Raw genomic sequence first — 23,845 nt, 5'->3', positions numbered from 1 at the left:
AGTGCCCCCCAGTGTGTCCCCAGTGCCCCCCAGTGTGTCCCAGTGCCCCCCCAGTGCGTCCCAGTGCCTGTCCCAGTGCCCCCCCGGTGTGTCCCAGTGCCCCCCCAGTGCGTCCCAGTGCCCCCCCAGTGTGTCCCAGTGCCCCCCCAGTGCCCCCCAGTGCCCCCCCAGTGCGTCCCAGTGCCTGTCCCAGTGCCCCCCCAGTGCATCCCAGTGCCCCCCCAGTGTGTCCCAGTGCCCCCCAGTGCCCCCCCAGTGTGTCCCAGTGCCCCCCCAGTGTGTCCCAGTGCCCCCCCAGTGCATCCCAGTACCCCCCCCAGTGTGTCCCAGTGCCCCCCAGTGCGTCCCAGTGCCCCCCAGTCAGGAGGAGGGGAACTGGCTGAGGAAGGTGCTGAAGTCCAGATCCCCCAGGGAGGGCAGCGAGTCCTCGGGACCCCCGCCCATCCCCCCCATCCCCCCCATCCCGCCCATCCCCCCCAGCTCCCCCATCCCCCCCAGCTCCCCCATCCCCCCCAGCCCAGTTTCGGGGGGCCCCCCCGGGGGCTGGCTCTGCACCAGCCGGGCGATGGCCTCGGGGTACGACAGCAGCGTGGGGGGGCCCCCCAAATCCTGGGGGGAGGGGCCCCCCAAATCCTGGGGGGGGGCGCCCCCCAAATCGGGAACGGCCCCCCCGAAATCCGGCCCGGGGGGAGGGGGCTCGGGGGGGCCCAGCAGGCGCTGCACGTCCGAGGGGGTGATGGCGTCCAGGGGGGGGATGGGCACGGGGGGGGTCCCCCAGAAACGCCCCCAGATCCAGCGGGGGAGGGGCGCTGCCCCCCCCCCTCCTCAAACTGCAGCTGCAGCAGCGCCTCGGCCAAAGGCTCCGGCTCGGGGGGCGCCGGGACCCCCAGCAGCCCCCCCGGGACCCCAAAGGAGAAGGGGGGAGCTGGGGGGGGAGGGGCAGGGGTGAGGGAGGGGCTCGACCCCCCCCAATTCACCCCAAATCCCAATTCCCCCCCAAAATTGCTCCACAGCCCCTTTGACCCCCAAATTCTCCCCCAAATTCCCCCACCCCAGTTCCCCCAGTTTCCTCCCAGTTTCCCAATTTCCCCCAGCCCCCCCCCCCAGTTTTCTCCCATCTCCCCCAGTTCCCCCAGTTTCCCCCCAGTCCCCCCAGTGCTCACCCAGGCCGGGGGGGTTCTGGGGGTTCTGGGGGGGTCTCGAGGGCACGGCGATGCGCCGGGGGGGCCGCGCCTCGCTGGACGCCGCAGCTGGGGGGGGGGGGTCGTCACTGTCAGGGACCCTCCAGGGACCCCAAATGATCCCCCAAGGACCCCAAAATCCCCCAAAACACCCCCAGAACCCCCCCTGACATGGACCCCAAACCCTCCCAGTGTCCCCCCAGACCCCCCCCAGGGATCCCAGTGTCCCCCAGACCCCCCCAGTGTCCTTCAAACCCCCACAGGGACCCCAGTTTCTGCCCAGTCCCCCCCAATTCCCTCCCAGTCCCTCCCAGTGTCCCCCCCAGTCCCTCCCAGTGACCCCCAGTCCCCCCCAGTCCCTCCTAGTGCCCCCCAGTCCCTCCCAGTGTCCCCCCCAGTCCCTCCCAGTCCCCCCAGTCCCTCCTAGTGCCCCCCAGTCCATCCCAGTCCATCCCAGTCCCTCCCAGTGCCCCCCAGTCCCCCCCAGTCCCCCCCAGTCCCCCCAGTGCCCCCAGTCCCCACCGGGCAGGGGGCTGCGCTGCACAAACGACCGGAACGTTTCCCGCGTCCTCTTGCGCTTCTCCTCGATGCACTGCAGGTCCCCTGCACCAGTGACACCAGTGAGACCCCAGTGAGACACCAGTGAGAGCCCAGTGAGAGCACAGTGAGATCCCAGTGAGAGCCCAGTGAGACCCCAGTGAGACACCAGTTAGAGCACAGTGAGATCCCAGTGAGATCCCAGTGAGACCCCAGTGAGACCCCAGTGAGACCCCAGTGAGATCCCAGTGAGACCCCAGTGAGATCCCAGTGAGATCCCAGTGAGATCCCAGTGAGATCCCAGTGAGATCCCAGTGAGACCCCAGTGAGACCCCAGTGAGACCCCAGTGAGATCCCAGTGAGAGCCCAGTGAGACCCCAGTGAGACCCCAGTGAGACCCCAGTGAGAGCCCAGTGAGATCCCAGTGAGACCCCAGTGAGATCCCAGTGAGAGCCCAGTGAGATCCCAGTGAGAGCCCAGTGAGATCCCAGTGAGATCCCAGTGAGATCCCAGTGAGACCCAGTGAGACCCCAGTGAGATCCCAGTGAGACCCCAGTGAGAGCCCAGTGAGATCCCAGTGAGATCCCAGTTAGAGCCCAGTGAGACCCCAGTCAGACCCCAGTCAGACCCCAGTCAGATCCCAGTGAGATCCCAGTGACACCCATCACCTCAAGACCCCCAGTGATCTCCCCAGTCACCTCCCAGTAACGCCCAGTCACCCCCAGTGACCTTCCAGTTACTTCCAGTCGCAGAGTCACCTCCCAGTCACACCAGTGACCTCCCAGTAATGCCCAGGTACCCCCAGTGACCCTCCCAGTCCCTCCCAGTCACACCAGTGACCTCCCAGTAATGCCCAGGTACCCCCAGTGACCCTCCCAGTCCCTCCCAGTCACACCAGTGACCTCCCAGTAATGCCCAGGTACCTCCAGTGACCCTCCCAGTCCCTCCCAGTCACACCAGTGACCCCAGCAGACCCTGCAGCTCCCAGGGTGACAATAAGCAGCCCAAAAAGAACCAAAACGGGACCCAGGAGTGCCCCAGAAGGACCCTGGATCACCCCCAAACCCCACAATACAGACCCTATAAGCACCCAGCAGCCCCCCAGCGGCCCCAGTACCCCCCCAGCAGCCCCAGTAGCCCCCCCAGCAGCCCCAGTAGCCCCCCCAGCAGCCCTGGTAGCCCCCCCAGCAGCCCCCCAAGCCCACCCTGGTGGGGCAGGTAGCGGAAATCAATGGACCAGGGACTCAGGAATGTCCCAGATCATCCCCAAACCCCACAGTACAGACCCTATAAGAGCTGATATCCCCCCCAGCAGCCCTGGTAGCCCCCCAGCAGCCCTGGTAGCCCCCCCAGCCCATCCCTAAGCCCACCCTGGTGGGGTAGGTAGTGGAAATCAATAGACCAGGGACTCAGGAATGTCCCAGATCACCCCCCAAACCCCACAGTACAGACCCTATGAGTGCTCATATCACCCCCAGCAGCCCTGGTAACCCCCCCAGCAGCCCCAGTAGCCCCCCCAGCAGCCCTGGTAGCCCCCCAGCAGCCCCGGTAGCCCCCCCAGCAGCCCTGGTAGCCCCCCCAGCAGCCTTAGCAGCCCACCCTGGTGGGGCAGGTAGCGGAAATCAATGGGGGCTGCAGCTCCAGGGTTCCGAGATCATCCCCAAACCCCACAGTACAGACCCTGTAAGAGCTGATATCCCCCCAGCAGCCCCGGTAGCCCCCCCAGCAGCCCTGGTAGCCCCCCCAGCAGCCCCCCAAGCCCCCCCAGCAGCCCCCCAAGCCCACCCTGATGGGGCAGGTAGCGGAAATCAATGGACCAGGGACTCAGGAATGTCCCAGATCATCCCCAAACCCCACAGTACAGACCCTATAAGAGCTGATATCCCCCCCAGCAGCCCTGGTAGCCCCCCAGCAGCCCCGGTAGCCCCCCCAGCAGCCCTGGTAGCCCCCCCAGCAGCCCCCCAAGCCCACCCTGGTGGGGCAGGTAGCGGAAATCAATGGACCAGGGACTCAGGAATGTCCCAGATCACCCCCAAACCCCACAGTACAAACCCTGTAAGAGCTGATATCCCCCCCAGCAGCCCTGGTAGCCCCCCCAGCAGCCCCGGTAGCCCCCCCAGCAGCCCTGGTAGCCCCCCCAGCAGCCCCCCAGGCCCACCCTGGTGGGGCAGGTAGCGGAAATCAATGGGGGCTGCAGCTCCAGGGTTCCGAGATCACCCCCAAACCCCACAGTACAGACCCTGTAAGAGCTGATATCCCCCCCAGCAGCCCCGGTAGCCCCCCAGCCCCTCCCCAAGCCCACCCTGGTGGGGCAGGTAGCGGAAGTCCACCGGGGCGCTGCGCTGCTGGTCCGAGGGCCGCTGCAGCTCCATGCGCACGGTGACGGGCGCGCGCAGCGCCGCGTCCCGGAAGGGCGGCGTGCGGAACACGATGGCGACCTGGCGGTGAACGTCGGCCTGCGCAAAGGAGCCCTTGGCCTCCCAACCCTCGGCCCAGAAACGCACCTCGATGTCCTCTGGGGGGAGGGAGAGGGGTTAGGGGGGTGGGGTATTGGGGTATTGGGGTATTGGGGTATGGGGTTTGGATATGGGGTATGGGGAATGCCCAGAAACACACCTCGATGTCCTCTGGGGGGAGGGAGAGGGGTTATGGGGGGTGGGGTGTGGGATATGGGGTACAGGGATATGGGGAATGCCCAGAAAGGCACCTCGATGTCCTCTGGGGGGAGGGAGAGGGGTTATGGGGGTGGGGTATTGGGGTATTGGGGTATGGGGTATTGGGGTATGGGGTTTGGATGTGGGGAATGCCCAGAAAGGCACCTCGATGTCCTCTGGGGAGAGGGAGAGGGGTTAGGGGGGGTGGGGTATTGGGGTATTGGGGTATAGGGTTATGGGGTGTGGGATATGGGGTTTGGATATGGGGTATGGGGAATGCCCAGAAACACACCTCGATGTCCTCTGGGGGGAGGGAGAGGGGTTATGGGGTGTGGGGTGTGGGGAATGGGATGTGGGGTTATGGGGAATGGCATGTGGGGTTTGTGGGATATGGGGATTGGGTTATGGGGATTGGGGTGAGACAGAAATCCTGGGGGATCCAAGGGTTTGGGGGAATGCAGCTGTTTGGGCTGTCCCAGTTTGGGCTGTCCCAGTTTGGGTTGTCCCAGGTTTGGGCTGTCCCAGTTTGGGTTGTCCCAGGTTTGGGGTGTCCCTGTTTCCAGTGTCCCAGTTCAGGTGTCCCTGTTTCCAGGTGTCCCAGTTTGGGGTGTCCCTGTTCTGGCTGTCCCAGTTTGGGGTATCCCTGTTTCCAGTGTCCCAGTTTTGGGGTGTCCCTGTTCTGGGTGTCCCAGTTCAGGTGCCCCAGTTCAGGTGTCCCTGTTAGAGTATCCCAGTTCAGGTGCCCCAGTTCAGGTGTCCCAGTTAGAGTGTCCCAGTTCAGGTGTCCCTATTCCAGGTGTCCCAGTTCGGGTGCCCCAGTTCAGGTGCCCCAGTTCAGGTGTCCCAGTTTGGGGTGTCCCTGTTCTGGGTGTCCCAGTTTTGGGGTGTCCCTGTTCTGGGTGCCCCAGTTCAGGTGTCCCCTCACCTTTCTGGACCTTGTCACACAGCAGGAAGATCTCGTCCCCGCCCCGGCAGCTCCCGGAGTTGCGATTGACGCGGCAGATGCGCAGCTCGGCCGTGCTGGGGGCGCCTGCACAGGGGACAGGGGACAGTGGGGACAGGGAGGGACAGTGGGGACAGGGAGGGACATTGGGGACAGGGAGGGGACATTGGGGACATTGGGGACAGTGGGGACAGTGGGGACAGGGAGGGGACAGTGGGGACATTGGGGACAGTGAGGGACAGTGGGGACATTGGGGATATTGGGGACAGTGAGGGACATTGGGGACAGTGGGGACAGTGGGGATATTGGGGACATTGGGGACAGTGGGGACAGGGAGGGGACATTGGGGACATTGGGGACAGTGGGGACATTGGGGACAGTGAGGGGACATTGGGGACATTGGGGACAGTGAGGGGACAGGGGGGACAGTGGAGGATACAAGGGGACACAAGGACACAGGGTGACACTGGGGGTCAATAGGGGACACTGGGGGGTCTCACAGATGTCACACGGGGGGTCACAGGGGGTCACCCAGGTGTCCCACATGTCCCAGAAATATTATACAGGTGTCACAGGTATCATAGGGATGTCACCCAGGTGTCCCAGGTGTCCCCCAGGTGTCCCCCAGGTGTCACACAGGTGTGTCCCAGGTGTCCCCCAGGTGTCCCCCAAGTGTCACACAGGTGTCCCCCAGGTGTCCCCCAGGTGTCCCAGGTGTCCCCCAGGTGTCCCCCAGGTGTCCCCACTCACGGTTGTCGTAGATGGGCTGGGACAGGACGGGGGGGAGGGGCCGCAGCCCCCCCGGGCCCCTCACCCACACCTGGAAGCAGAGCCTGACAGCGGCCAGGTCGTACTCGCCCCCGCGCTGCTCGGGCGGCACTGCCAGAGACACCAGTACGGACCAGTATGGACCAGTACGGACCAGTATGGACCAGTATGGACCAGTACGGACCAGTACGGACCAGTATGGACCAGTATGGACCAGTACGGACCAGTACGGACCAGTATGGACCAGTACGGACCAGTATGGACCAGTACGGACCAGTACGGACCAGTACGGACCAGTACGGACCAGTACGGACCAGTATGAACCAGTACGGACCAGTATGGGACCAGTACGGACCAGTATGGACCAGTATGGACCAGTACGGACCAGTATGGACCAGTACGGACCAGTACGGACCAGTACGGACCAGTATGGACCAGTACGGACCAGTATGGACCAGTACGGACCAGTATGGACCAGTACGGACCAGTACGGACCAGTACGGACCAGTACGGACCAGTATGGACCAGTATGGACCAGTACTGACCAGTATGGACCAGTACGGACCAGTACTGACCAGTACTGACCAGTATGGACCAGTACGGACCAGTATGGACCAGTACTGACCAGTACTGACCAGTACTGACCGGTACTGACCAGTACGGACCAGTACTGACCAGTACTGACCAGTACTGACCAGTACTGACCGGTGCGGGCCAGTGCAGACTAGTACGGACCAGTATGGACCAGTACGGACCAGTGTGCACCATTTATCCCCTCCAGCAGCCCCGGGACCACCTCCAGTGCCCTCCCAGTAACTCCCAGTGCTCCCAGTCCCATCCCAGTGCTCCTACTCCCCTCCCAGTCCCATCCCAGTCTCCTCCCAATCCTTCCCAGTTCCTTCCCAATCCATCCCAGTCCCTCCCAGTGCTCCCAGTCCCCTCCCAGTCCCTCCCAATCCATCCCAGTCCCTCCCAGTGCTCCCAGTCCCATCCCAGTCTCCTCCCAATCCCTCCCAGTCCCCTCCCAATCCCTCCCAGTCCCCTCCCAATCCATCCCAGTTCCTTCCCAATCCATCCCAGTCCCCTCCCAATCCATCCCAGTCCCTCCCAGTGCTCCCAGTCCCCTCCCAATCCATCCCAGTTCCTTCCCAATCCATCCCAGTCCCTCCCAGTTCGCCCAGTCCCCTCCCAGTCCCTCCCAGTTCCCTCCCAGTTCCCTCCCAGTGCTCCCAGTACCGTTGAAGGGGTTGTTATTGGTGCGGATCCGCTCGGCCACGGCCGCCTCCAGCTCCCGCTTCTTCACACACTGAATCCCCAAATTCTGGAAACTGACCCCAAAATCGGGGGGGGGGGGGGGGGCAAGGGTCAGCCTGATTTTGGGACTCCCCCCAGACACTCCAGGGCAGGGACCTCAAATTTTGGGGGGTCCAGGAGTCCTGGGAGGGTCCCGTATTTTGGGAGTTCCCCCCCTTTTTTGGGTGATCCCACCTGCCCCGCAGAGGGTTCTCTGGTGTTTTGGGTGATACCATCTTCTCTGGAGGGGGGTTCCCCAATACTGTGGGTGATCCCACCTGCTCTTTTTGGGGTGTCCCCCCAGTTTTGGGTGATCCCACCTGCCCCCTCAGGGATCCCCAATATTTTGGGAGATACCATCTCCATCAGAGGGGGATCCCCACAACTCTGGCAATCCCACATGCCCTTTTTGGGGGGGGGATTCCCCATTTCTGGGTGCTCCCACCCACCCCGTGGGGGTGACCCCTCAGTTCTGGGGGTGTCCCTGGTTTTGGGGGGGTGTTCCCAATTCTGGATGTCCCCCCAGTTTTGGGGTATCCCCGATTTGGGGGGTGTCCCCGATTCGGGGGTCCCGGATTTGGGCTGTCCCTGTTTTGGTGTATCCCAGTTTGGGGCTGTCCCCAGTTTGGGGTGTCCCCAATTTTGTCTGTCCCCAGTTTGGGGTGTCCCCAATTTTGTCTGTCCCAGTTTGGGGTGTCCCCAATTTTGTCTGTCCCAGTTTGGGGTCCCAGTTAGTCTGTCCCAGTTAGTCTGTCCCAGTTTGGGGTCCCAGTTAGTCTGTCCCAGTTTGTCTGTCCCGTTAGTCTGTCCCAGTTAGTCTGTCCCAGTTTGGGGTCCCAGTTAGTCTGTCCCAGTTTGTCTGTCCCAGTTTGGGGTCCCATTTGTCTGTCCCAGTTTGGGGTCCCAGTTAGTCTGTCCCAGTTAGTCTGTCCCAGTTTGTCTGTCCCAGTTTGGGGTCCCAGTTAGTCTGTCCCAGTTTGGGGTCCCAGTTTGGGGTCCCAGTTTGTCTGTCCCAGTTAGTCTGTCCCAGTTTGTCTGTCCCAGTTTGGGGTCCCAGTTAGTCTGTCCCAGTTTGGGGTCCCAGTTTGGGGTCCCAGTTAGTCTGTCCCAGTTTGGGGTCCCAGTTAGTCTGTCCCAGTTTGGGGTCCCAGTTTGTCTGTCCCAGTTAGTCTGTCCCAGTTTGGGGTCCCAGTTAGTCTGTCCCAGTTAGTCTGTCCCAGTTTGGGGTCCCAGTCTGGTCCCACCTGTGGATGCTGCGCTCGGGGCTCAGCTCGGCCTCGTAGAACCCGTCCCTGCAGTCTTTGCCCACCAGCTCGTGGGGGTGGGGGCGGTGCGGGGGGTCCTTGGTCACCAGCGACACCCGCACCCGGCCCGGCCCGCGGTAATTGTTCACCTGCGGGACACTGCTGCTTTATACTGGTCCATACTGGTTTATACTGGTTTATACTGGTTTATACTGGGGCACTCACGCGGATAGTGGGGTGGGTCCTGGTGCTCTCGCTGCTGTGCTCCCTGGGGATGGGGGCACTGGGGGGCTCGGGGAGGGTCCCGGGTGATCTATACTGGTCTGTACCGATCTATACTGGTCTGTACCGGTCTATACTGGTTTATACTGGTCTGCACTGGGGCACTCACGCGGATGGTGGGGTGGGTCCTGGTGCTCTTGCTGCTGTGCTCCCCGGGGATGGGGGCACTGGGGGGCTCAGGGAGGGTCCCGGGTGATCTATACGGGTCTGTACCGGTCTATACTGGTTTATACTGGTTTATACTGGTTTATACTCACGCGGATGGTGGGGTGGGTCCTGGTGCTCTCGCTGCTGTGCTCCCCGGGGATGGGGGCACTGGGGGGCTCGGGGAGGGTCCCGGGCGATCTATACGGGTCTGTACCGGTCTATACTGGTTTATACTGGTCTGTACTGGTTTATACTGGGGCACTCACGCGGATGGTGGGGTGGGTCCTGGTGCTCTCGCTGCTGTGCTCCCCGGGGATGGGGGCACTGGGGGGCTCGGGGAGGGTCCCGGGCGATCTATACGGGTCCGTACTGGTCTATACTGGTTTATACTGGTCTGTACTGGTTTATACTGGTTTATACTGGGGCACTCACGCGGATGGTGGGGTGGGTCCTGGTGCTCTCGCTGCTGTGCTCCCCGGGGATGGGGGCACTGGGGGGCTCGGGGAGGGTCCCGGGTGATCTATACGGGTCTGTACCGGTCTATACTGGTTTATACTGGTTTATACTGGTTTATACTCACGCGGATGGTGGGGTGGGTCCTGGTGCTCTCGCTGCTGTGCTCCCCAGGGATGCTCCCTGCCGAGCGCCCCTCGCACTTGTAGCGGAATCTCATCCCGCGCTGCTTCGGCTGCTCCAGGATCTCCACGAACGGCGCCGCCCCCCCCGACTCTGGGGGGGCACGGGGGGGCCCGTCAGCCCCTCCCCCACCCCCGCCGCACCCCCCGGGGGGTCCCAGACCCGCGGGGGACCCCCCAGACCGCCCATCCCGGGGGGGTCCCCACTCACCCTGAGCGCCCCAGTCCTGCAGGAGGAAGGGCAGAAGATCCGGGGGGGTCACTGGGGGGAAACGGGGGGGTGTTAATTGGGGGGGGGGGGTTTGGGAGGAGGGGCTTTAAGGGGGGCATCACAAAAAAGGGGGGGCACAATAAGGGGGGGTCACATTAAGGGGGAAGGGTCACCATAAGGGGGGGGTCACATTGAGGGGAGGGGTCGCAATAAGGGGAGGGGTCGCCATAAAGGGGGGTCGTCACAATAAGGGGGGGGGGTCGTATTAATGGGGGGGGTCACATTAAAGGGGGGGTCGCATTAAAGGGAGGGCCACAATAAGGGGGGGTCACATTAAAGGGGGGTCTCTTTAGGGGATATCGCAATAAAAGGGGTCACGTTAAGGGGGGGGTCTCTTTAGGGGATATCGCAATAAAAGGGGGTCACTTTAGGGGGGGATCTCTTTAAGGGAGGGGTCGTCCCCCCCCTTTAAGCACCCCCCCCCCCTTCAAGACCCCTCACCCCCCGCTCACCCCGCGACCCCCCCGACGTCACACGGGGCGGAACAGCCCCGGGGGATCCCCCCCAGCCCCGAACAGCCCCGGGGGGGGTTCCCCACTCACCGTCCTCCATGGCGGGGGTCCGGGGGGTCCCGGGGGGTCCCGGGGGGGTCCCGGGAAGGGCGGGGGGAGGGGGGGCCCCGCTCGCGCCGCCGCTCGCGGAAGCGCCGCGCGCCCCACGTGACCAGGGCAATGCCGGGAAGGCCCCGCCCCCCGGGTCCTCCCCGCCGCCGGGGGCGGGGTCACGGCGGGGGCGGAGTCATGGTGGGAAAGGGCGTGGCCGCAGCCCGGAAGTGCGTCGGGCCGGCCGGAAGCGAAGGCCGAGAGCAGAATGGCGGAGGTGGGGAGCGGGCGGGGGGGAGCAGCGCGGAGGGGGTTCGGGGAGCCGCCCGAAGGGTTCCGGGAGCCTCCGGAAGGGTTTGGGGACCCCCCGAACCCCCCGCGGGGGTTTTGGGGCCCCCCCGGCCCTGACGAGGCCCCGCCCCCGCAGGGGGAGGTGTCCGAGGGCTGCCGCCTGCCCGTGCTGCGCCGTAACCAGGACAACGAGGATGAGTGGCGTGAGTGGGGGCGGGGCCCGGGCCGGGACAGCCAATGGGCGAGGGGCTGGGAGGGGGCGGGGCTGCGGGAAAGCGGGCGGGAGGGGCGGGGCCTGGTGAGGGGAAAGGGGCGGGGTTTGAATTGGGGCGGGGCTGTGAGGGCGTGGTCTGGGAAAGGGGCGGGGGGCCCGAGGGGGTGTCAGAGATTGGGGGGTCTCCACAGGGGTTTGGGGTCATGGGGGGGGTGGGCACAGCCCAGGCTCGGGGGAATTCGGGGGTCCCTGGGTGGGTTCTGGGGGTCCCTGGGTGGGTTTGGGGTCCCTGTGGGGATTTCGGGGGTCCCCAGAAGGAGTGGTGACCCCCCCCCCCGCTCACCCCAGCACTGGCCGAGATCCTGAGTGTGAAGGACATCAGCGGGAGGAAACTGTTCTACGTGCACTACATCGACTGTGAGTGGGGCTGGGGGCTGCGGGGGCACCCTGGGGTCCCCACGGGCACGTGGAGGGGGTTGGGGGGGGCAGCACCTCGCTGTGACCCCCCCAGTGTGTCCCACAGGGTGTCACTGTCACCCTGCGTGTCACAGGGGGCTCCTGGGGGGTCCCAGGGGGTCTCAGGGGTTCAGCCCAGGTGCCATCCTCTGTCCCAGGTGCCATCCTCTGTCCCAGGGGGTCCCAGGTGGTCCCAGGGGGTCCCAGGTGGTTCCTGGGGGTGTCCCAGGGGGTCCCAGGTGCCATCCTGTGTCCCAGGGGGATCCTTGGGGGGTCCCAGGTGGTCCCAGGGGGTCCCAAGGGGTTCCTTGGGGGGGTCCCAGGTGGTTCCTGGGGGTGTCCCAGGTGGTCCCAGGTGCCATCCTCTGTCCCAGGTGGTCTCAGGTGCCATCCTCTGTCCCAGGGGGTCCCTGGGGGTCCCAGGGGGTCCCAGGTGCCATCCTCTGTCCCAGGGGGTCCCTGGGGGTCCCAGGGGGTCCCAGGTGCCATCCTCTGCCCCCCTGTCCCCAGTTAACAAACGTCTGGACGAGTGGGTGACCCACGACCGGCTGGACCTGAAGAGGGTCCAGGTGCCCCGGAAAGAGGCCAAGACCCCCACCAAGAACGGGCTGCCCGGCTCCCGGCCCGGCTCCCCCGACAGGGACCCGGTGAGGCACGGGGACACGGGGACATGGGGACAATGGGGGACACTGCAGGGACATGGGGACAATGGGGGACAATGGGGACATTGGGGACACAGGGACACTGCAGGGACATGGGGACACTGGGACCCGGTGAGGCACGGGGACACGGGGACAATGGGGACAATGGGGGACACTGCAGGGACATGGGGACACGGGGACATGGGGACAATGGGGGACACTGCAGGGACATGGGGGACACTGGGGACATGGGGACACAGGGACACTGCAGGGACACTGGGGACATGGGGGACACTGGGGACATGGGGACACAGGGACACTGCAGGGACACTGAGACATGGGAACACTGGGGGATACTGGGGACATTGGGGACACTGGGGACATTGGGGACACTAGGGACACTGCAGGGACACTGGGACACTGCAGGGACACTGGGGACATGGGGACACTGGGGGATACTGGGGACATTGGGGACACTGGGGACACTGCAGGGACACTGGGGACACTGCAGGGACACTGGGACATGGGGACATTGGGACATCAGGGACATTGGGGACACTGGGGACACTGCAGGGACAGGGGACACCAGGGAAAGGGGATGTTGGGGGGTCAGGGGGAAATGGGTGACAAGGAACACCAGGAGGGTGGGTGACATCAAGGGGACAGTGGAGGGACAGGGGACAGTGGAGGGACAGGGGACACCATGGGGACAGGAGAGCAGAGGGGGCTGAGGAGGGGAGCGAGGGCAGGGGGTCGGGACAGCAGGGACAGGGTTTGGGGACAGCAGGGACAGAGTTGGGGACAGCAGGGACAGGGTTTGGGGACAGCAGGGACAGAGGTGGGGGACAGCAGGGACAGGGTTGGGGGACAGCAGGGACAGGGTTTGGGGACAGCAGGGACAGAGTTGGGGGACAGCAGGGACAGGGTTGGGGGACAGCAGGGACAGAGTTTGGGGACAGCAGGGACAGAGTTGGGGGACAGCAGGGACAGGGTTTGGGGACAGCAGGGACAGAGTTGGGGGACAGCAGGGACAGGGTTTGGGGACAGCAGGGACAGGGTTGGGGGACAGCAGGGACAGGGTTTGGGGACAGCAGTTGCAGTGACAGTGTAAGGACAGGGGACAGCCTTGGGGACTGAGCAGGGCCAGCACTGAGGGGACACCCTGGGGGGACACAGGGGACAGGGGCCACACACCAGGCTGGGGACAGGGACAGGGGACACTCGTCTGGGGACAGACCTGGAGTCCCCAAACCCCCTCGGGGGACAGGGACACTGTCCCCCCATGGCAGGGACATCCCTGGGGACACCCCTTGGGGGGTGGTGACATCCCCTCGACCCCCAGGTCCATTCCCAGGACCCTTGGGGACATCCCCAGCCCCTTCAGGGGACCCTGGGGACATTTCTGCCTCATTTAAGGGACCTTGGGGACACTCGCAACCCCTTGGGGACACCTGCAGTTCCTTTAGGGGACCTTGGGGCATCCCCAGTCCCTGTCTGGGGACTCTGGGGACATCCTCGACCCCTTGGGGACATCCCCAGAACTTCTCTGGGGACCTTGGGGACATCACTGACCCCTTTGGGGACATCCCCAGTCCTTTTAGGGGACCCTGGGGACATTTCCAAGCCCTTTAAGGGACCCTGGGGACGCCCCTGACCCCCTTAAGGGGACACTGGGGACATCCCTGACCCCCTTAAGGGGACACTGAGGACATCTCTGACCCCTTGGGGACATCCCTGACCCCCTTAAGGGGACACTGAGGACATCCCTGACCCCTTGGGGACATCCCTGAACCCCTTAAGGGGACACTGAGGACATCTCTGACCCCTTGGGGACATCCCTGAACCCCTTAAGGGGACCCTGGGGACATCCCTGACCCCTTGGGGACACCCCTGCCCCCCTTAAGGGGACCCTGGGGACACCCCTGCCCCCCCGAGGCCACCCCCGAGCCCCTCAGGAGCCCTTGTGGCCACCTCTGTCCCCAGGGAGGGGACCCGGGGGGTGAGGGGAGGGACCCCCGCCCGCGGTGGCTTTGTCACCGTGTCCCCCCTCCTCCCCCCGTGTCCCCCCCTAAACTCCTCCTCTTCCTCCCGGCGCAGAGGAAGAGCCTGGAGCTGGCGCTGCCGGTGGCCCCAGCCAGCGGGAAGAGTTTGCCAGGGCCACCAGCGGGGCCACCAGCGGGGCCACCAGCGGGGCCAGCGGGGCCAGCAGTGGGGCCACCAGTGGGGCCAGCAGGGCCGGCAGGGCCGGGGCCCCTCACGCTGCGGCTGCAGCTGCACAAGGAGAGCGAGGCCGAGCCCCCCCCGGGCCCCCAGCGCCCCACGGTAACGCCGGGCCCCGTCTGCAGTGCCACCCCGGTGCCACCGGTGCCACCAGGGCCACCCCAGTGCCACCTGTGCCACCCCAGTGCCACCTGTGCCACCCCAGTGCCATCCCCAGTGCCACCAGTGCCACCCCAGTGCCACCTGTGCCACCCCAGTGCCACCCCAGTGCCACCGGTGCCACCCCAGTGCCACCTGTGCCACCAGTGCCACCCCAGTGCCACCAGTGTCCCCAGTGCCACCGGTGCCACCAGTGCCACCCCAGTGCCACCGGTGCCACCCCAGTGCCACCTGTGCCACCCCAGTGCCATCCCCAGTGCCACCAGTGTCCCCAGTGCCACCGGTGCCACCAGTGCCACCTGTGCCACCCCAGTGCCACCGGTGCCACCAGATGGTCCCAGTGTCCCCAGATGGTCCCAGTGTCCCCAATGGCCCCAGTGTCACCAGTGTCCCCAATGGCCCCAGTGTCCCTAAACGGCCCCAGTGTCCCTAAACGGCCCCAGTGTCACCAGTGGCCCCAGAAATGGTCCCCCACAAGTCCCAAGGGGGTTTTGTCACCTGTAGTGTCCCCAGGGTGTCCCTGTCCCCAAGGGGTCATTGTCCCCACAGTGTCCCCACAGTGTCCCCATCCCTGTCCCCATCCCTGTCCCACAGCCGGGTGTCCCCTGAGCCTCCCCTTCCTAGGGCCTACTGGGAGCACTGGGGGGATACTGGGAGCACTGGGGGGATACTGGGGGATACTGGGAGCACTGGGGGGATACTGGGGGATACTGGGAGCACTGGGAGAGACCTGGGGACTGTGAGGGGTGATACTGGGAGCACTGGGAAGGGACATCAGAGCCTCCCACTGCTCCCAGTTACCCCCAAAGCAACTGGGGTGGGATGGACTGGGATGGAATGGGAGGGACAGGGATGAACTGGGGTGAACTGGGGTTAACTGGTCTGAACTGGGCTCCCCCCAGAAGCGCAAGGTCGAGGTTGTGTCTCCGGCCACGCCCGTCCCCGCCCCCACCGAGACCTCGCAGGCGTCCGTCTTCCCCCAGGTGAGCCCAGTGCCACCAGTATGGCCCAGTAACACCAGTATGGCCCAGGAACACCAGTATGGCCCAGGAACACCAGTATGGCCCAGGAACACCAGTAACTGCCACCAGTAACACCAGTATGGCCCAGTAACACCAGTATGGCCCAGTAACACCAGTATGGCCCAAGAACACCAGTAACTGCCACCAGTAACACCAGTATGGCCCAGGAACACCAGTAACTGCCACCAGTAACACCAGTATGGCCCAGGAACACCAGTAACTGCCACCAGGAACACCAGTATGGCCCAGGAACACCAGTAACTGCCACCAGTAACACCAGTATGGCCCAGGAACACCAGTAACTGCCACCAGTAACACCAGTATGGCCCAGTAACACCAGTAACTGCCACCAGGAACACCAGTAACTGCCACCAATAACACCAGTATAGCCCAGTAACACCAGTAACCATCACCACTAATACCAGTAATCACCAGTAGTCACTCAGAGGCATCCACCAGTCACATTTGGGGGTCTCTGAATTTTGGGGTGATTTTTGGGTGGTCTCAGGGTGATTTTGGGGTGATTTTGGGGGTGGTCTCGGGGTGATTTTGGGGGTGGTCTCAGGGTGATTTTTGGGGTGATTTTGGGGGTGTCTCAGGGTGATCTCAGGGTGATTTTGGGGTGATTTTGGGTGTGGTCTCAGGGTGATTTTTGGGGTGATTTTGGGGGTGGTCTCAGGGTGATTTTTGGGGTGATTTTGGGGGTGGTCTCAGGGTGATCTCAGGGTGATTTTGGGGGTGTCTCAGGGTGATGTCAGGGTGATTTTGGGGTGATTTTGGGGGTGGTCTCAGGGTGATTTTTGGGGTGTCTCAGGGTGATTTTGGGGTGATTTTGGGGGTGGTCTCAGGGTGATTTTGGGGTGATTTTGGGGGTGGTCTCAGGGTGATTTTGGGGGTGGTCTCAGGGTGATTTTGGGGTGATTTTGGGGGTGGCCTCAGGGTGATTTTGGGGTGATTTTGGGGGTGTCTCAGGGTGATCTCAGGGTGATTTTGGGGTGATTTGGGGGGGTTTGGGTGCTGCAGGTGCTGACCCCCCTCTCTCCCCAGAACGGCTCCGCGCGCCGGGCGGTGGCGGCTCAGCCGGGCAGGAAGAGGAAATCGGCGTGTCTGGGGACAGACGAGGTGGGGACACCCTGGGGACACCCTGGGGACACCCTGGGGACATCAGGGACACCTGGGGACACCCTGGGGGACATCCTGGTGCCCCCAGCCCTGCACCCTGTCCCTCACTGTCCCAGCACTGATCCTGTTGCCCTCAGCCGTGTCACCCCTGTCCCCAGCCCTGTCCCCACTGTCCCCCAGTGTCCCCAGCCCTGTCCCCACTGTCCCCCAGTGTCCCCAGCCCTGACCCCACTGTCCCCCCAGCCCTGACCTCTGTCCCCCACTGTCCCCCTGACCCCTGTCCCCATGCTGACCCTTGTCCCCATCCCTGACCCCTGTCCCCTTTTCCCCATCCCCCCTGTCCCCATCCCTGTCCCCTGTCCCCCACTCCCCCTGACCCCTGTCCCCCCATCCCTCTGTCCCCCCGACCCCTGTCCCCTTTTCCCCGTCCCCCCATCCCCCTATCCCTATGCTGACCCCGTCCCATTCCCCCATCCCTGTGTCCCCCCATCCCCCCTGTCCCCATCCCTGACCCCCATCCCCCTGACCCTTGTCCCCCCATTCCCCTGTCCCCCCGTCCCCCCTGTCCCCATCCCCCCTGACCCCCATCCCCTGTCCCCTGTCCCCCCATCCCCCCTGTCCCCATCCCCCCTGACCCCCGTGCTGCCCCCAGGACTCGCAGGACTCGTCGGACGGGGCCCCGTCGGCGCCGCGCATGACGGGCAGCCTGGTGTCGGATCGCAGCCACGACGACATCGTCACCAGGATGAAGAACATCGAGTGCATCGAGCTGGGCCGGCACCGCCTCAAGCCCTGGTACTTCTCACCGTACCCCCAGGAGCTGACGGGGCTGCCCGTGCTCTACCTGTGCGAGTTCTGCCTCAAGTACGGCCACAGCCTGCGCTGCCTGCAGAGGCACCTGGTACGGGGGGTTTGGGGGGGGTTTGGGGGGCTTCAGGGGGGCTGGGGGCTCACCTGTGTGAGTGCTGCCTGCAGAGGCACCTGGTACGGGGGGTTTGGGGGGGTCTGGGGGGCTTCAGGGGGGTCTGGGGGCTCCCAGTGCTCTACCTGTGCGAGTTCTGCCTCAAGTACGGCCACAGCCTGCGCTGCCTGCAGAGGCACCTGGTACGGGGGGCTGGGGGGGCTTCAGGGGGGCTGGGGGGCTTCAGGGGGGCTGGGGGCTCACCTGTGTGAGTGCTGCCTGCAGAGGCACCTGGTACGGGGGGGTTTGGGGGGGGCTGGGGGGGTCTGGGGGGCTGGGGGCTCACCTGTGTGAGTGCTGCCTGCAGAGGCACCTGGTACGGGGGGTTTGGGGGGGTCTGGGGGGTTTCAGGGGGGCTGGGGGCTCACCTGTGTGAGTGCTGCCTGCAGAGGCACCTGGTACGGGGGGTTTGGGGGGGTCTGGGGGGGGTTTGGGGGGTCTGGGGGGCTCCCAGTGCTCTACCTGTGCGAGTTCTGCCTGCAGAGGCACCTGGTACGGGGGGCTGGGGGGTTTTCTGGGAGTTTTGAGGAGATTTTGGGAAGTTTCAGGGGAATTTGGGGAGTCAGGGCAAAGCTGGACTCAGGAATCCTCAATCTGGGGCATCTCCAGGGGGATTTGGGGAGATTTTGGGATGTTTCAGGGGCATATGGGGGAGTTTTAGAGGATTGTTGGGGGGATCTGGGGGAGTTTCAGGGATTTGGGGAGCCAGGGTGAGGCTGGACCCTGATTTGGGGCACCCCCAGGGGGATTTCAGTAACTCCTAGAAAGATTTGGGAATCCTCAACCCCAATTTTTATCCCCTCACCCCCCTTTTACCTCCCCAAACTCCTTTCTCACTCCCCATTTTTTCCCTCCTAATTTCCCCCTCTTCCCTCCCCATTTTCACCCCCGATATTCCCATTCCACCCCCCAAAACCCCCCAAAATCCCCCCAAACCCCCCCAGACCAAGTGTGACCTTCGGCACCCCCCCTGGCAACGAGATCTATCGCAAGGGCACCATTTCCTTCTTCGAGATCGACGGCCGCAAGAACAAGGTGAGGGGGGTTTGGGGGGTCCTGGGGGGGCTCCCCCTCACCCCAAAACCCCACTGACCCCCCTGGGACCCCTCCCCAGAGTTATTCCCAGAATCTCTGCCTCCTGGCCAAGTGTTTCCTGGACCACAAAACCCTTTACTACGACACTGACCCTTTCCTCTTCTACGTCATGACCGAGTACGACTGCAAAGGTTTCCACATCGTGGGCTACTTCTCCAAGGTGGGGGGGCCTGGGGGGGTTTTGGGGGGTCTGGGGGGGATTTGGGGGGTCTGGGGGGGATTTGGGGGGTCTGGGGGGGAGTGGATGGGAGCACAGAGGGATGGAGAGGTGGGGAAAGGTCCTGGAGGGTGAGGGAGGGAGGGAAAGAGGGGATGTGGGGAGGGTCTGGGGGGTCCTGGAGGGGATTTTCGGGAGCTCCAGGAGGGATTTTGGGGTTTTTGGGGTTCAACCTGGGGGATTTCCTGCAGGAGAAGGAATCCACTGAGGATTACAACGTGGCCTGCATCCTGACCCTGCCCCCGTACCAGCGCCGCGGCTACGGCAAACTGCTCATCGAGTTCAGTCAGTGACCCCAAAATCCCCTGGGACCCCCAATCCCATCCCCTGGGACCCCAAATCCCACCCCCTGGGACCCCAAATCCCATCCCCTGGGACCCCAATCTCACCCCCTGGGACCCCAAATCCCACCCCCTGGGACCCCAAATCCCATCCCCTGGGACCCCAATCTCACCCCCAGGACTCCCTTCAATCAGTGATCCCCAAATTTCATCCCCTGGGACCTCAAATCTCAGCCCCTGGGACCCCAGTCCAGCCCCTGGGACCCCCGGGGTGCTGGGGCAGGGACCCCAGTCCCATTTTCTGGGATCCCGGGGGTGCTGGGGCCGGGACCCCCGGGGGTGCTGGGGCAGGGACCCTGGGGGTGCTGGGGCAGGGACCCTGGGGGTGCTGGGGCAGGGACCCTGGGGGTGCTGGGGCAGGGACCCTGGGGGTGCTGGGGCAGGGACCCTGGGGGTGCTGGGGCAGGACCCTGGGGGTGCTGGGGCAGGACCCCCGCCCAGCTGGGTCAGGACCCCCGCCCAGCTGTGCCCTGTGCTCAGGTTACGAGCTGTCCAAGGTGGAGGGCAAGACGGGCACCCCCGAGAAGCCGCTGTCGGACCTGGGGCTGCTCTCGTACCGCAGCTACTGGTCCCAGACCATCCTGGAGATCCTCATGGGGCTCAAGGCCGAGGCGGGAGAGCGGCCCCAGATCACCATCAAGTGAGACACGCCCCCTCCTGGGCCACGCCCCCTCCCAGAGCTCCACCCACAAAGAGACAAAATAATCACCACGCCCACCTGTGGGAACTCACGCCCTCTTTGGCCACACCCACAGGGATCCACCCCCATCATAGCCCCGCCCACCCCATCCATCTCATCTTTGGGGGCGTGGCAGCTTCTCCAGGCCACACCCACAGCCGTGAGGCTCCACCCCATCTGTCAATCAAGGCTTAGCATTGCAGCACTGCTCCTCCAGGCCACGCCCCTAAATCATTTTAACCACACCCACACAAGGCTCCGCCCCTTCGTTTCATCAACCTCGGGGGGGTCTGGGGCTGTCAGGTGGGTCTGGGGGTTTTAGGGGATTTTTGGGGGGTCTGAGGCTGCAGCCCCCCCTCATTTCCCTCCCTCCCCAGTGAGATCAGCGAGATCACCAGTATCAAAAAGGAGGACGTGATCTCCACCCTGCAGTACCTGAACCTCATCAACTACTACAAGGTGCACACCTGGGGGGGCCCACACCTGGGGGGGGCTCAAATACCTGGGGGGGCCACACACCTGGGGGGGCCACACACCTGGGGGGGGGGGGCCCACACACCTGAGGGGGGGTCCCACACACCTGGGGGGGCTCAAATACCTGGCGGGGTCCCACACACCTGGGGGGGCCCACACACCTGGGGGGGGGTCCCACACACCTGAGGGGGCCCACACACCTGGGGGGGCTCAAATACCTGGGGGGGGGGGTCCCACACACCTGGGGGGGGGGGGTCCCACACACCTGGGGGGGGCCCCACACACCTGGGGGGGGTCCCACACACCTGGGGGGGGCTCAAATACCTGGAGGGTCCCATAAAACATCCCTGTGTGTTCCCGTTTGGGCACCTGGGTCCCACACCAATATTTGTTCCTCACCTGTACACACCTGTACGGGGTCAGAACACACCTGTGCGGGGTCAGTACACACCTGTACAGGGTCAGTACACACCTGTACACACCTGTACTGGGCCAATACACACCTGTACAGGGTCAGTACACACCTGTATGGGGTCATACACACCTGTACACACCTGTACGGGGTCAGAACACACCTGTGCGGGGTCAGTACACACCTGTATGGGGTCAGTACACACCTGTACACACCTGTACAGGGTCAGGACACACCTGTACTGAGTCAGAACACACCTGTGCGGGGTCAGTACACACCTGTACTGGGTCAGAACACACCTGTACACACCTGTACTGGGCCAATACACACCTGTACAGGGTCAGTACACACCTGTATGGGGTCATACACACCTGTACACACCTGTACTGGGTCAGAACACACCTGTACACACCTGTACGGGGTCAGAACACACCTGTACACACCTGTACGGGGCCAATACACACCTGTACAGGGTCAGTACACACCTGTACAGGGTCAGTACACACCTGTGCACACCTGTACGGGGTCAGTACACACCTGTAGAGGGTCAGTACACACCTCTGCACACCTGTCTCACCTGTACAGGGTCAGTACACACCTGTACAGGGTCCATACACACCTGTACACACCTGTGCACACCTGTCTCACTGTCCAGGGTCAGTACCTCCTGACACACCTATACACACCTGTAGAGGATCAGTACACACCTGTCCCCCTGTCCCCAGGGCCAGTACATCCTGACACACCTGTCTCACCTGTCCAGGGCCAGTACATCCTGACACACCTGTCTCACCTGTCCCCCTGTCCAGGGCCAGTACATCCTGACACACCTGTCTCACCTGTCCCACCTGCCCAGGGCCAGTACATCCTGACACACCTGTCTCACCTGTCCCCCTGTCCAGGGCCAGTACATCCTGACACACCTGTCTCACCTGTCCCACCTGTCCAGGGCCAGTACATCCTGTCTCACCTGTCCCACCTGTCCAGGGCCAGTACATCCTGACACACCTGTCTCACCTGTCCAGGGCCAGTACATCCTGATACACCTGTCTCACCTGTCCCACCTGTCCAGGGCCAGTACATCCTGACACACCTGTCTCACCTGTCTCACCTGTCCCACCTGTCCAGGGCCAGTACATCCTGACACACCTGTCTCACCTGTCCAGGGCCAGTACATCCTGACACACCTGTCTCACCTGTCTCACCTGTCCCACCTGTCTCACCTGTCCCACCTGTCCCCACCTGTCTCACCTGTCCCACCTGTCCAGGGCCAGTACATCCTGACACACCTGTCTCACCTGTCCCACCTGTCCAGGGCCAGTACATCCTGACACACCTGTCTCACCTGTCTCACCTGTCCCACCTGTCCAGGGCCGGTACATCCTGATACACCTGTCTCACCTGTCCCACCTGTCCAGGGCCAGTACATCCTGACACACCTGTCTCACCTGTCCCCCTGTCCAGGGCCAGTACATCCTGACACACCTGTCTCACCTGTCCAGGGCCAGTACATCCTGACACACCTGTCTCACCTGTCCCCCTGTCCAGGGCCAGTACATCCTGACACACCTGTCTCACCTGTCCCACCTGTCCAGGGCCAGTACATCCTGACACACCTGTCTCACCTGTCTCACCTGTCTCACCTGTCCAGGGCCAGTACATCCTGACACACCTGTCCCCACCTGTCCCACCTGTCCAGGGCCAGTACATCCTGACACACCTGTCTCACCTGTCTCACCTGTCCAGGGCCAGTACATCCTGACACACCTGTCTCACCTGTCCCACCTGTCCAGGGCCAGTACATCCTGACACACCTGTCTCACTTGTCTCACCTGTCCAGGGCCAGTACATCCTGACACACCTGTCTCACCTGTCCCACCTGTCCAGGGCCAGTACATCCTGACACACCTGTCTCACCTGTCTCACCTGCCCAGGGCCAGTACATCCTGACACACCTGTCTCACCTGTCTCACCTGTCCCACCTGTCCAGGGCCAGTACATCCTGACACACCTGTCTCACCTGTCCCACCTGTCCAGGGCCAGTACATCCTGACACACCTGTCTCACCTGTCTCACCTGTCCAGGGCCAGTACATCCTGACACACCTGTCTCACCTGTCTCACCTGTCTCACCTGTCCAGGGCCAGTACATCCTGACACACCTGTCTCACCTGTCTCACCTGTCCCACCTGTCCAGGGCCAGTACATCCTGACGCTCTCCGAGGACATCGTGGAGGGCCACGAGCGGGCGATGCTGAAGCGGCTCCTGCGCATCGACGCCAAGTGCCTGCACTTCACCCCCAAGGACTGGAGCAAGCGGGGCAAGTGGTGAGGCCACGCCCCCGCCGGGCCACGCCCAGACAGGCCACACCCCCGCCGGGCCACGCCCAGACGGGCCACGCCCCCTCGACACCTGGCACAGCTCATTCAGCAACACCCGGCCCCGCCCACAGCTGGCGCTGCACATCGTTTATTGACCATAAAAGGAAAGGGGGGTGGGGTGTTACCAGGCCCCGCCCACCGCGGGAGTGGCTTCATTTGTGGGTGGAGCCTCCTGTGAACAGCTTTGGGTTTTTTAAAATAAAATGGGGTGGGGCTTCCACAGGCTCCACCCACATTGGGAGGGGTTCAGGCACTCTGGTTGAATTGGGCCTCGCCCATGGGTGTGTCCAGTTATGGTAATGAGATGGGCGTGGTTTGTTTCATGTGGGCGTGGCCTCAGCCGTGCTGGGTCCATTGATGTCACAGGATGGGGTGTGGTCTGCACAGGCCCCACCTCTGGGTGTGTCTGATGGGCGTGGCCTGTCAGGGCTCCGCCTCCTCATCACTGTCACTCACCGGGGCGTGGAGCTGGGGGAGGGGCAGGGTGAGAGGGGGGTCAGGGACCCCAAAATGACCCTGGGACCCCAAAATGACCCCAGGACCCCCAAATGAGGATTCTGGAGCCCCAAAGTGCAGCCCCCCCACCCCCATGACCCCCTGTGACAGCCCAGGGTCCCCAAATGTCACCCCCAGATGTGCCCCCAACCCCCCCCAGACTCAGAG

General features: G+C 63.8%; 2 protein-coding genes across 2 annotated transcripts; one reads left to right on the top strand and one right to left on the bottom strand.

The window, feature by feature from the left end:
- Nucleotides 1–360: 360 nt before the first annotated feature.
- RELA (RELA proto-oncogene, NF-kB subunit) lies at nt 361–10,538 on the bottom strand (the record flags this gene model as incomplete). Its single annotated transcript, XM_079331893.1, has 12 exons — nt 10,498–10,538; nt 9,896–9,946; nt 9,630–9,778; nt 8,621–8,769; nt 7,320–7,411; nt 6,066–6,194; nt 5,298–5,402; nt 4,021–4,233; nt 1,704–1,784; nt 1,164–1,250; nt 783–925; nt 361–717 (listed from the first exon to the last, which is right to left on the bottom strand). The coding sequence occupies exons 1-12, from the start codon at nt 10,505–10,507 to the stop codon at nt 361–363; spliced, it is 1,566 nt and encodes a 521-aa protein (XP_079188019.1). The 5' UTR covers nt 10,508–10,538.
- Nucleotides 10,539–10,682: 144 nt separating this feature from the next.
- LOC306815305 (histone acetyltransferase KAT5-like) lies at nt 10,683–23,674 on the top strand. Its single transcript, XM_079331892.1, is given in 15 exon segments — nt 10,683–10,774; nt 10,925–10,991; nt 11,351–11,419; nt 11,969–12,105; nt 14,197–14,421; nt 15,381–15,461; nt 16,548–16,622; nt 17,275–17,523; nt 18,528–18,548; nt 18,550–18,618; nt 18,698–18,838; nt 19,087–19,180; nt 19,717–19,876; nt 20,293–20,374; nt 22,998–23,674. Coding segments are annotated over 15 exon segments (1,614 nt in total). The 5' UTR covers nt 10,683–10,765; the 3' UTR covers nt 23,133–23,674.
- Nucleotides 23,675–23,845: the final 171 nt, after the last annotated feature.

Source organism: Erithacus rubecula (assembly GCF_903797595.1).
Source record: "Erithacus rubecula genome assembly, contig: scaffold_1145_arrow_ctg1, whole genome shotgun sequence".
NCBI lineage: Eukaryota > Metazoa > Chordata > Aves > Passeriformes > Muscicapidae > Erithacus > Erithacus rubecula.
Note: the sequence above shows the minus strand (reverse complement) of the source record. Positions and strands in the feature narration are given on the sequence as shown.